Source organism: Salmo salar, chromosome ssa10, assembly GCF_905237065.1.
Source record: "Salmo salar chromosome ssa10, Ssal_v3.1, whole genome shotgun sequence".
In the NCBI taxonomy this organism is placed as follows: Eukaryota; Metazoa; Chordata; class Actinopteri; order Salmoniformes; family Salmonidae; genus Salmo; species Salmo salar.
In genome coordinates, this window is record NC_059451.1 from 123,133,370 (window position 1) to 123,146,747 (window position 13,378).

Below are 13,378 nucleotides of genomic sequence, written 5' to 3' on the forward strand. Positions count from 1 at the left end.
CGAACACCTTTGACAGGTCAATGAACAAGGCAGCACAGCTCTTTTTAGCATCCAAGGCATTAACATGATCATTAACAACTAGCGTGGTTGCTGTGGTAGTACTATGCCCTGAACCCTGATTGATTTATATTAAGAATACAATTATCAGATAAAAAGGAACAAAGTTGTACATTAACCAAGGATTTAAGAATCTTAGCTGAACAAGGTAGTCTTGAAATGGGGTGATTATCAAGGCACAAGGTGAGACCCAGATGCAGACACAGGAGGCAGATGGTTGGAGTCTTACAATGTTTAATAATCCAAAGGGGTAGGCAAGAGAATGGTCATGGACAGGCAAAAAGGTCAAAACCAGATCAAAGTCCGGGAGGTGCAGAGCGCAGACAGGCTCATCTGGTCAAGGCAGGCAGAGTGGTCAGGCAGGCGGGTACAGAGTCCAGAAACCGGGAGGACTAGAAAAAGGAGAACGGGAAAAACACGCTGGTTGACTTGACTAAACATACAAGATGAACTAGCACAGAGAGACAGGAAACACAAGGATAAATACACTGGGGAAAATAAGGAACACCTGGAGAGGGTGGAGACAATCACAGGAACAGGTGAAGCAGATCAGGGCGTGACAGCGATAGTTGTCAAGATCATTTTTATCCCCACCCTTATGGAGTGGCAGCACATACGCAGATTTCCATGCTTTTGGAATACTTCCTGATAACAATGTTAAATATAAAATGTGGGCTACTGAGCCAGCAATAAGAGGTGGCTGCACACTTAAGCAAACCAGGCTCCAATTGATCAGCCCCTGTGGATTTTTCTTGTCTAATGAAAGCATCCCGGACCTATTTATCAGTGAATTTCAAAAAGAAAACTCCAGACCAGCATTTTCAGTATCATTCAATAGATTTTCATAATCTACATCCAAACTACTCTTTTCAAGAGCTGGCTTTGAAATACATTCAAATATAAATGGTGATTAAATGCATTAATGATTAATGCAATTTTGTCAGTATCAGGGCCAGAATCTAAATTAATGTATTGGGGGAGAGAAGAGAAGGCCCTTCAGTCATTTAACAGCTTTCCAGATTTTAAGCTGGGTTCCCTGTACATTCAGATAGTATATTAACATAATAATCTGATTTTGCTTTTTTAACACATTTTACATACAGATTTCTCAATTGCCTGAAAGAGTGCCAGTCTGGGCCCCGAGTCTGGGAATCGAGTTTTGGCCCAGGCAGCATCTCTGTTGTGTATGACTTCAGATAGCTCTGGACTGAACCATGGGTAAGACAGATTTTTAATTCTCAGTTTTTTAAAAGGAGCATGTTTATCTACAATACAATTGAAAACATTTGTGAAGTGGTTCAGAGCTAAATCTGGGTCAGGTATAGATGCAATACAATCAAAGTCACCAAAATATTATGTTGTTATTATCTATGCATAGTCACTTTAATAACTCTACCTACATGTACATATTACCTCAACTAACCGGTGCTCCCTGCACATTGACTCTGTATTGGTACCCCCCTGTACATAGTTAGGATCCATAATAAATACAAATACAAATACAATTCATCACGGCATGGACTCTACAAGGTGTTGAAAGCTTTCCACAGGGATGCTGGCCCATGTTGACTCCAATGCTTCCCACAATTGTGTCAAGTCGGCTAGATGTCCTTTGGGTGTTGGAATATTTTTGATATAGACAAAAAGTGTTAAGCTTGAAAAACCCAGCAGCGTTGCAGTTCTTGACACAAACCGGTGCGTCTGGCACCTACCACCATACCCCGTTCAAAGGCACTTAAGATAAATGTTTTGTCTTGCCTATTTAACCTCTGAATGGCACACACACAATCCATATCTCAAATCTCAATTTTCTCATGTCTTAAACATCCTTCTTTAACCTGTCTCCTTCCCTTCATCTACACTGATTGAAGTGGATTTAACAGGTGAGATCAACAAGGGATCATAGGCTTCACCTGGATTCTTAATGTTATGTACACTCATTTTATAGAGAACACATTTGGGACGTACCCTACTTCTCAGGAATATTGATAGTGATCTAAGGATTATTATGATAGAAACGTTAAACATTACCCTCCTTAGATACAGAATCAAGTATCACAGAATCATCAAGGTACTTCCTTGAGTGTAGGTACTTCCTTGAGTGTAGCAGTTTAAAAGCAGGCAACTGGTGCCTCACAGTATCAGTAGGAACAGGGAGAATACCTGTTCAGGTGGACCAGGACGACTCGTTAGAAGAACCATCATGGCACTCCAATGGGTGAAGCCGTGGATCGCTCTCGTCTTCGGACTATCTGCTGCACATTCTTGGACTGGTAAGAAAAGATAAGACAAGATATGATGAAATACAATTTATCACTTTAGGATAACCCATGTAGAATAGTCTAGAAACTAAAGAAAAGCTGGGTTACAATCAAAATAAGACTTGTTCCATGTCTATTTCCAGGTATGATTCCAGATATGACTTCCATTGGGAGTCTATATGATTCCAAACTGCAAATCTTATCAGGTAATTTGTTGTTGTTGAATATATGTCACCTAATATTCAAATATCTATATTCTACTGTACTGTTATACTATACAGCTTATATTCAGAGATGGATGCAACTATACTGTACATTTCCCCCCATGCAGCAGGAGTGAGTCCAGCTCATAACGGGCAGGTTTGCAGCACATGGGGTAACTACCACTACAAAACCTACGATGGAGACTTCTTCCAGCTGCCCTACACCTGTAACTACGTGCTGTCGTCATTGTGTAAGAGCAGCAGCGGCTACGAGGCCTTTAACATTCAGCTGCAGCGCGGGGAGGTAGATGGGCTGCCCACCATCACCAAGGTATTCCTTTGTGATCAGTCGTTTGTTTTACATTGCACTATTGATTAATTGTGTTTAATGCTCTATGATCTTAATGTAAGGTGACCTTGAGGGTCCTGAAAGGCGTCTGTCAAATAAAATGTCCTACCGTTATTATTATTATTAAGGTTTCTTTGAAGCTGGATGGAACCTTCGTGGAGCTGGCCAACGGTAACGTCAGCGTCAACGGATTAAAGTGAGTTCCCAGTCTAGTCAACAATGGATCTCAGATGTGTAAAACTATTGGCTCTTAGATGTGTAAAATATATAGTAATACAGGAAGTAAATGATACGGGGGTTTGTTATCACATAACTACATCCAATGGGATTAATTTTATTCAGCATTTATCATATGTAGGAAAAAAAAGAATGGGAAGTATTTTATTTTTCACTTCACTTGCATTCAGTTGCTACTTTTGTACAAAGACTTGAGGTAAAATTCACGAGTTAAAAAAAATGGATGCAGTGTTGCATCAACATTAACTTATCTTGAGATCAACTTTTTGCTGTTTTAACATAATCTACATAATGTCAGTTTCAACGGGCAACAGTGAGTTAGTTCATCAGCGATCTAAAAGCATTCAGAGGTAAAACTCCCATTCTGAAGTTTAGTTGATGTGCATTTACAGATGAAAGTTATCAAGCTGAAATTCCATTTGATGAAATCCTACTGTATACAGACATGTTTACCTAGTACAGTCTCAATAGGGGAGGAAGAAAAATACAAAGAAAATACTTTAAAGGACAATTTCGACCCTCGTTGAAATACCGACTCTCCTCTCTGATGAACACTTTATTGTTTTGTCCCCCTAGGGTCACCATACCATTTGGTCAGTTTAACATCTTCATTGAGAGGACTGTTTCCTATGTGAAGATCACAGCCAAGCTGGGGTTAGTCGTCATGTGGAATGAAGATGATTCCCTCTGGGTATGTGTTCAGTATGCTTACTCATTTCCATACGTCTTCTGTTACACTACAGTGATATGTGGTTGTTTCACCTGCTTTGGTTCAATACACTGATTTTAAATCACTCTGGATGAGAGTGTCTGCTAAATGTCAAATGTAAATGTGATGCTTTTCTGCAATATTCTGGTCCTGATGAAAACTGTCTGTAGTTAGCTAGTGACTGTTGGGAACATCAGTGATAGAGGAACTGTTGGGAACATCAGTGTTAGAGGAACTGTTGGGAACATCAGTGATAAAGGAACTGTTGGGATAAGAGTGGGAACATCAGTGTTAGAGGAACTGTTGGGATAAGAGTTGGAACATCAGTGTTAGAGGAACTGTTGGGAACATCAGTGTTAGTGGAACTATTGGGAACATCAGTGTTAGAGGAACTGTTGTGATAAGAGTGGGAACATCAGTGTTAGAGGAACTGTTGGGATAAGAGTGGGAACATCAGTGTTAGAGGAACTGTTGGGATAAGAGTGGGAACATCAGTGTTAGAGGAACTGTTGGGATAAGAGTGGGAACATCAGTGTTAGAGGAACTGTTGGGATAAGAGTGGGAAAAAAGTGATGTGTACCCTTTTATATTTTTTTTAGGTAGCCTAATGCTCTGTATTAATTCTATCTGTACATACCTAACCTGAAATACGGCGCCTGTTTTGTGCTCACATTCCACTCCTTGTACTCAGTGTCATATGCCAAACATAAGTATATCAAATCAAATTCTATTGGTCGCATACACATATTTAGCAGATGTTACTGCGGAAGTAGCGAAATGCTTGTAGCACAGGTACAAGGAGTGGAATGTTAGCATAAACAGACTGGTACCAAGGCTAGAACAAGGAGTGGAATGTTAGCATAAACAGACTGGTACCCAGGCTAGAACAAGGATTGGAATGTTAGCATAAAGAGACTGGTACCCAGGCTAGAACAAGGAGTGGAATGTTAGCATAAAGAGACTGGTACCCAGGGTGGAACAGTTGATGCATGTGAAATGTCAGTACATATGAACTGCTGTAGCTGCATGGCCAGCTAGCTGTATGTGAAATCTACATATTTGCGATGCATTATTAACCCTCAGTTATCTTCCATTGGTTTTATAGGTGGAGCTGGACTCAAAGTTCCAAAATCAGACTTGTGGGCTGTGTGGAGACTTCAACGGAGTCCAGATTTACGACGAGTTTGTTAGGAATGGTAAACAAAATCACCAAATGTCTTAGAGGGGCGGATTACGCTCCTGTTCTGTTTATGAATGTATAGGTTCAATCTATGGGTTAGGAAGGGGTTACAAAGTATTTTTCAAGGTACCATTTTAAAACAGGGTTACCAAAAACACAAAATGACAGAGATTGTTTGTAAGGGGAAATAAACAGTTAAGATAACACAATGTTTATTTTCCTACAGGTGATCATCTGAAGACAATCGACTATGGTGATATTTGGAAGATGAATGGCCCAACCGAGACCTGTACAGAAATCCCTGGTCATACTGAGCAGTGTGAAGACCAGGTATTTAGAAGTCTAGAGCTGAGCTGACATTTAAGATTTCTAATTCATTACATTTAAACATGACTGTTAGTTTAAAATATCAATATCAACATCATCATGGCTGACATTTGATCAGTTCATAATCCCTCTATGTTGCCTCTAGTAATTCTTCTTCTTCTTCATCCTTTCAGACCGAACTTTGTGAGCAGCTTCTCACCAGTCTTGCCTTCAGTAGCTGTAAGGACCTGATTGCCACAGACTCCTTCATCAAGGCCTGTGCAGAAGACATGTGTCACTGTGGCAACAGCAGCAGCAGTGCCACCTGCGCCTGCCCCACCATGTCCGAGTACTCCCGCCAGTGTGCTCACGCAGGGGGGAAACCCCAAGAGTGGAAGACCGACCAGTTCTGCAGTAAGGGAATCTATTTTGCATATCCTTTTTGTTTTTATTTTGGATTGTTGTTTTTATTGCTCTGTTGGTAGATTGGATGTGGGTATAAAGCCAGAGTTTTGTTGTAACTCAAAGTAAACACTTTCGACATGCAATAATGCTTTGCCTTAGGTAATCTATAGTGTCTTCTTCTTTGACATGCTAGTATTTACATTTATGTGACTGAAAACTGAGGAGCAAATCCCAATTTTCACTTAGTCTTGCAATGATGTCAATAGAAGAATATGTGAAAATTTAGAGTAATGAAGACTCAGAAACAGATTTGTGACCAGGGTTATTTGTCTGTGTTGAGCAGTGAAGACGTGTCCTTTAAGCATGAAGTACCAGGAGTGTGGTAGTCCCTGCACTGATACCTGCTCCAACCCAAAGAGGAACCAGCATTGTGAGGAACACTGCACCGACGGATGCTTCTGCCCTGCTGGTACATGCACTCATTTACTGAATACAACATCATATGTCAGCTATGTAACTATTTTAAAGTAGCTGAGTACAACATTAAATGTCAGCTAAGTAACTATTTTAAAGTAGCTGAATACAACATCATATGTCAGCTATGTAACTATTTTAAAGTAGCATTTAAAATATACAAATGCAATCTCACAGACGGAGGTTCTGCCCTGCCGGTACTGCACACTCACTGATTTTAACAGAGATGGGACCAAGTCACAATTTTGCAAGGCCTAAGCAAGTCGCAAGTCTTAACTTTTGAGTCAAGTCCAAAGTAATAATGTGTAAGTCCCAAGTAAAGTTCCACAGCTCATGTCGAGTCAAGTCACAAGTCCCTAATTTTGGGTTTTGAGTCCTCAAGTCAATGGTTAAGTGTTTTATGCCAATTTCATTGCAACTGCAATACATCAGTGATTTTGGACCCATATGTTTTACAAACTGCATCCCCCCCACTGCCACATAGTCTTTGAAACCAAATGTTTTTTTGGGACCGATGATGCCCTGATGCAGCTGTAGCACCACAGGTCTCAGAGTGGTTGGGCAAATTGTTTTCCCTGGGGCTCCGAGCTTTTCCTAATCTGGTAACCTAACCAGGAATACATCAGGACCCTATAGTGTCTGACAGTGATTAATAAGTACTTGTGAAAAGGTATTTTTATGGGCAATGATGGGAGTGGGACCAGATTTTTGTTGTTGTTGTTGCAGATGCTCTTATCCAGAGTGACTTACAGGAACAGTTAGGGCCTTGCTCAAGGGCACACTGACAGAATTTTCACATAATCAGGGATTCAAACCATTGACCTTTCAGTTACTAGCCCAATGCTCTTAACCAAAAGGCTACCTGCCGCAAAGGTATTCCGATATTTTTGAAAAAGGTCACATGGTTTTAAAGAAATTCTGGAAAAACTCCTGACCCTTGGGTGGATGAAAACTCTGCCAAACTTCAGCAACCTATTTTAACTTCTTAATGCTGGAATCCCGGTAACGGGATCGATATGACAACAGCCAGTGAAAGTGCAGGGCGCCAAATTCAAACAACAGAAATCTCATAATTAAAATTCCTCAAACATACAAGTATTTTACACCATTTTAAAGATAAACTTGTTGTTAATCCCACCACAGTGTCCGATTTCAAAAAAGCTTTACAGTGAAAGCACACCAAACGATTATGTTAGGTCAGCGCCTAGTCACAGAAAAACTCTGCCATTTTCCAGCCAAAGAGAGGAGTCACAAAAAGCAGAAATAGAGATAAAATGAATCACTAACCTTTGATGATCTTCATCAGATGACACTCATAGGACTTCATGTTACACAATACATGTATGTTTTGTTCGATAAAGTTCATATTTATATCCAAACATCTCAGTTTACATTGGCGCGTTATGTTCAGTAATGTTTTGCCTCCAAAACCCCGGTGATTTTGCAGAGAGCCACAACAATTTACAGAAATACTCATCATAAATGTTGATGAAAATACAAGTGTTATGCCTGGAACTTTAGATTATCTTCTCCTTAATGCAACCGCTGTGTCAGATTTCAAAAAAGCTTTACCGAAAAAGAACACCATGCAATAATCTGAGTACGGCGCTCAGACACAAAAACAATCCATACATATATCCGCCATGTTGGAGTCGACAGAAGTCAGAAATAGCATTATAAATATTCACTTACCTTTGATGATCTTCATCAGAATGCACTCCCAGGAATCCCAGATCCACAATAAATGTTTGTTGTGTTCGATAATGTCCATCCTTTATGTCGAAATACCTCCTTTTTGTCCGCGCCTTCAGTTCACAAATCCAAATTCACGACGTGCAGGCCAGACGAAAACTCATAAAATTCCATTACAGTTCATAGAAACATGTCAAACGATGTATAGAATCAATCTTTAGGATGTTTTTATCATAAATCTTCAATAAGATTTCAACCTGAGAATTCCTTTGTCTTTAGAAATGCAATGGAACTCAGCTACCTCTCACGGGCGTGCACATAAGCTGAAGCTCATGCCCATCTGGCAGACCTCTCACTCAATCAGCTCTTATTCTCCCCCACTTTACAGTAGAAGCCTCAAACAAGGTTCTAAAGACTGTTGACATCTAGTTGAAGCCTTAGGAAGTGCAATATGACCCCACAGACACTGTATATTGGATAGGCCAAGACTTGAAAAACTACAAACCTCAGATTTCCCACGTCCTGGTTGGATTTCTTCTCAGGTTTTTGCCTGCCATATGAGTTCTGCTATTATCACAGACATCATTCAAACAGTTTTATAAACTTCAGAGTGTTTTCTATCCAAATCTACTAATGATATGCATATCTTAGCTTTTGGGCCTGAGTAGCAGGCAGTTTACTCTGGGCACCTTATTCATCCAAGCTACTCAATACTGCCACCCAGCCATAACTTTCCTGTACGTAGACACAACCACAGCGATTGGACAACAGAACTCACAGGGCTGAGCTTGCTTTATGCAGGTACAACTGCAATTAAAAAGTAACTCACACGGTCTATTTATGTAATCAGTATTGGGTTGTTTGATTCATTTCAGTTAATCATTTTGGATTGAAAAGGTCAAGGTAAACTGAATTTAATCACATTCACATTTTCTCCTAAAACAAATAAATGCTTATAAATAGGTTACACAACATTACCACGTGGTTTACCCTGGCCAGAGGGCCAGAGGGGACAGGGCACACAACATTACCATGTGGTTTACCCTGGCCAGAGGGCCAGAGGGCCAGAGGGGACAGGGCACATAACATTACCATGTGGTTTACCCTGGCCAGAGGGCCAGAGGGGACAGGGCACATTGGCTGTGGACTATGCAGCTCCAGGCAGCGGTTGTTATCAGTAGCATAGTCAGACTGAGAAATCCCCTTGTTTTCTTCCCATACAGTTTAGGTGTAGGCTGCTGCAACATTTCCGTGAAGAGTTCTTGCTTGGGTATATCTGGAGTGATGTGTTATCATGTTTGCTTAATACATACCGGAGGAAAGTGGAGCTGTAAGCGTTTTGCTAGATTGTGTGATTTGCTTCCGGCCTGCGCAACCTGTGATTTCTGTGAATCTGATTGGTCAAGACACAGAACAAAACGCACAGAACCTGCAGCACTCTGATTTAAAATACCAGACAGGTTTACATGCGCAAGATGACAAATCGAGTCATACAGCTCAAGTCCAAGTTAAGTCACGAGTCATAGATGCTCAAGTCAAAGTCTAGTGGGAAGTGTTTTACTTTTTGTCAAGTCTCAAGTTGCAACATGACTGGAGTCCACATCCCAGATAGGTTTACATGCGCAAGATGACAAATCGAGTCATACAGCTCAAGTCCAAGTTAAGTCACGAGTCATTAAGTTGAAGTCTAGTGTCAAGTGTTTTACTTTTTGTCAAGTCTCAAATTGCAAAAACTTGGGACTATAGAGTTCAAGTCACACGTCCCTGTATTTTAAACCAGGAAGACTGAATAAAACCTCATGTCAGTTATGTGCATAGCTGCGGGAAGTAGGGGTGCTGAGTGTCCTGCAGCACCCCTTAAAAAATCATAATAATAAAAACAATATATATAAAAAATGTACACTGGGCCTTTAATAGTCTTTAATAGTTTAATAGTTAGTGTCAGTTATGGGATCAGGTGACTAAATGTTTTGAATGTCATTTATGGGATCAGTTGACTAAATGTAATGTATTGAATCTAATTTACGGCATCAGTTAACTAACTGTAATGTATTTAATCTAATTTACAGCATCAGTTGACTAAATGTAATGTATTTAATCTAATTTACGGCATCAGTTCACTAAATGTAATGTATTTAATCTAATTTACGGCATCAGTTGACTAAATGCATTGAGTGTAATTTACGGGATCAGTTGACTAAATGCATTGAATGTCATTCTCGTAGGAACTGTGTTTGATGACATCACTCATAAAGGCTGTGTAGCTGTGAACCAGTGCTCTTGTCTCCACAACGGACAATCTTACCAACCTGGACAATCATTCTCAAGAACATGCCATAAATGGTAAGAGCTTCATTGCGTTTATATACACTGAATTATTGTGTGTGTTGAGGCGGATGTGTTGATCCGGATGTGTTGAGCTGGATGTGTTGAGGCTAAACTGGATGTGTTGAGCCGGATGTGTTGAGGCTAAACTGGATGTGTTGAGCCGGATGTGTTGAGGCTAAACTGGATGTGTTGAGCCGGATGTGTTGAGGCTAAACTGACTGTCTCTCTCTGTTAGTACCTGTATCCAAGGCCAGTGGAGTTGTGTGGATCTAGATTGCCCAGCTACCTGCTCCATAGTGGGAGGTTCCCACATCACCACCTACGATGGGAAAGCCTACACCTTCCATGGAGACTGCTCATATGTCCTGTCCAAGGTAGGGATCTAACCTGCTGTATGGAGTGATATTAATGCCAACTGAAAATATTGAATAAAAATGTGATTTTTTTTCAAGCAAATTCACAGTGATTCAATTCAGATTCCATGTCAGTTGGCAGTAATATGACTCCATCCTGACATGTTCTGTATGTTTAGTAGATTTAACTCCTAACTCGCTAGCGAACATGTACTGGCCCACGAACAGGCCACATCCGGCATAGGTTGCGGCTGACAGCTGGCAGTCACTTGCATTGGAGGTGCTTATAGATACCATTGCTATCACTATCCATATTAATCTCATAAATAACATCAGACTTTTCAATCAAGTTGAACCATAATGTACAGTGCCTTCAGAAGGTATTCACACCCCTTGACTTTTTTTCCCCCTATTTTTTTGTTGTGTAACAGCCGGAATTAAAAATGTATTAAATAGGAAAGAAAATTGTCCCTGACTTACACACATTATCACATAATGTCAAACTGGAATAATTGTTTTCTAATTTGTTCAAAATTACAAATTACTTTAAAAGAAAAATCTGAAAGGTTGAGTCAATAAGTTTTCAACCCCTTTGTTATGGCAAGCTTTATATTCAGGAGTAAACATTTGCTTAACAAGTCACATAATAAGTGTCATGGACTCACTCTGTGTCCAACAATAGTGTTTAACTTGATTTGTGAATTACTACCTCATCTCTGTACCCCACACATACAATTATCTGGAAGGTCCTTTAGTCGAGCAGTGAATTTCAAACACAGATTCAACCACAAAGACCAGAAAGGTTTTCCAATACCTCTCAAAGATGGGTACCTATTGGTAGATGGGTAAAAATGAAAAAAAGCAGACATTGAATACCACTTTAAGCATGGTGATGTTATTAATTACACTTTGGATGGTGTATCATTACACCCAGTCACTACAAAGATACAAGTGTCCTTCCTAACTCAGTTGCCAGAGAGGAAGGAAACTGATCAGGGATTTCACATGAGGCCAATGGTGACTTTAAAACAGTTATAGACTTTAATGGCTGTGATAAAAGAAAACTGAGGATGGATCAAAAACATTGTAGTTACTCCACAATACTAACCTAATTGACAAGTGAAAAGAAGGAAGCCTGTACCGAATAAAAACATTCTAAAACATGCATTCTGTTCGCAGCAAGGCACTAAAGTGATACTGCAAAACATGTGGCAAAGCAATTAACTTTTTGTTCTGAATACAAAGTGTTATGTTTGGGGCAAATACAATACAAGACATTACTGAGTACCACTCTTCATATTTTCAAGCATTGTGGTGGCTGCATCATGTTATGGCTGCCTCATGTTATGGGTATGCTTGTCATCGTTAAGGACTGGGAAGTTTTTCGGTATAAAAGATAAACAGAATGGAGTTAAGCACAGACAAAATCCTAGAGGAAAACCTGGTTCAGTCTGCTTTCCATTAGACACTGGGAGATGAATTCACCATTCATCTGGAGGGTAACCTAAAACACACAGCCAAGTATACACTGGAGTTGCTTACCAAAATGACATTGAATGTTCCTGAGTAGCCAAGTTACAGTTTTGACTTAAATAAGTCTTAAAATCTATGGCAAGACTTCAAAATGGATGTCTATCAATGATCAACAACCAACTTGACAGAGCTTGAAGAATGTACAAAAATAAATCCAGATGTGCAAAGCTCTTAGAGACTTACCCAGAAAGACTCACAGCTCTTAGAGACTTACCCAGAAAGACTCACAGCTCTTAGAGACTTACCCAGAAATACTCACAGCTCTTAGAGACTTACCCAGAAAGACTCACAGCTCTTAGAGACTTACCCAGAAAGACTCACAGCTCTTAGAGACTTACCCAGAAAGACTCACAGCTCTTAGAGACTTACCCAGAAAGACTCACAGCTGTAAAAACTGCCAAAGTTGATTCTAAAATTGAATGAAAATGAATGAATGAATAAAATTGTATATTTGTGTGAAATAGTCAATTGGCAACCTATCCCTTATGGGGTTAATTGACACATAAACAAACCTTGCAATAACTCACTATGGTAATTAAATTATAATTCTTCTTCCTGTGTTTTCTGCATTACACATCACATAAAGAGTAAAACAAATTATAATACTAATAAAAAATAAATAAAAAGTTAAAATCAATACATAATAGTAAATTAGTAAAAATAATATACATACATCCCTAGAGCAGTACAGTACTATACATATATACATCCCTAGAGCAGTACAATAATATATATATACATCCATAGAGCAGTACAATAATATATATACATCCCTAGAGCAGTACAATAATATACATACATCCCTAGAGCAGTACAGTAATATACATATATACATCCCTAGAGCAGGGACAATAATATATATACATACATCCATAGAGCAGTACAATAATATATATACATCCCTAGAGCAGTACAATAATATATATACATCCCTAGAGCAGTACAATAATATACATACATTCCTAGAGCAATACAATAATATACATACATACACGCACACTGTATTTACACACATACATTAATACATGCATAACATGTACAGATAAACAAATACAGAGAAATGTATTGACTCAATTTCGATAAATTAGCAAACATTTCTAAAAACATGTTTTCACTGTCATTATTGGGTACTGTGTGTAGATGGGTGAAAAAACATATATTTAATCCATTTTAAATTCAGGCTGTAACACAACAAAATGTGGAATAAGTCAAGGGGTGTGAATACTTCCTGAAGGAACTGTAATTCCCTAGAACCGAAAGTAGGCAAGTAGTAAGTAGTGTGTTACAAAAA

The 13,378-nt window shown here is 39.3% G+C and overlaps 1 protein-coding gene across 1 annotated transcript in view; it reads left to right on the plus strand.

The window, feature by feature from the left end:
- Nucleotides 1-2,223: 2,223 nt before the first annotated feature.
- Nucleotides 2,224-13,378, plus strand: part of LOC106561811 (mucin-2-like) — a 37,887-nt gene continuing 26,732 nt past the window's right edge. The window contains exons 1-11 of the mRNA XM_045688770.1: nt 2,224-2,330; nt 2,462-2,524; nt 2,650-2,852; nt 2,999-3,066; nt 3,684-3,798; nt 4,922-5,012; nt 5,223-5,326; nt 5,497-5,716; nt 6,051-6,176; nt 10,099-10,216; nt 10,437-10,575. Of these exons, the coding sequence (XP_045544726.1) occupies nt 2,261-2,330; nt 2,462-2,524; nt 2,650-2,852; nt 2,999-3,066; nt 3,684-3,798; nt 4,922-5,012; nt 5,223-5,326; nt 5,497-5,716; nt 6,051-6,176; nt 10,099-10,216; nt 10,437-10,575 (1,317 nt within the window). The 5' untranslated portion in view covers nt 2,224-2,260. The remainder of the gene's footprint in view (nt 2,331-2,461; nt 2,525-2,649; nt 2,853-2,998; nt 3,067-3,683; nt 3,799-4,921; nt 5,013-5,222; nt 5,327-5,496; nt 5,717-6,050; nt 6,177-10,098; nt 10,217-10,436; nt 10,576-13,378) is intronic.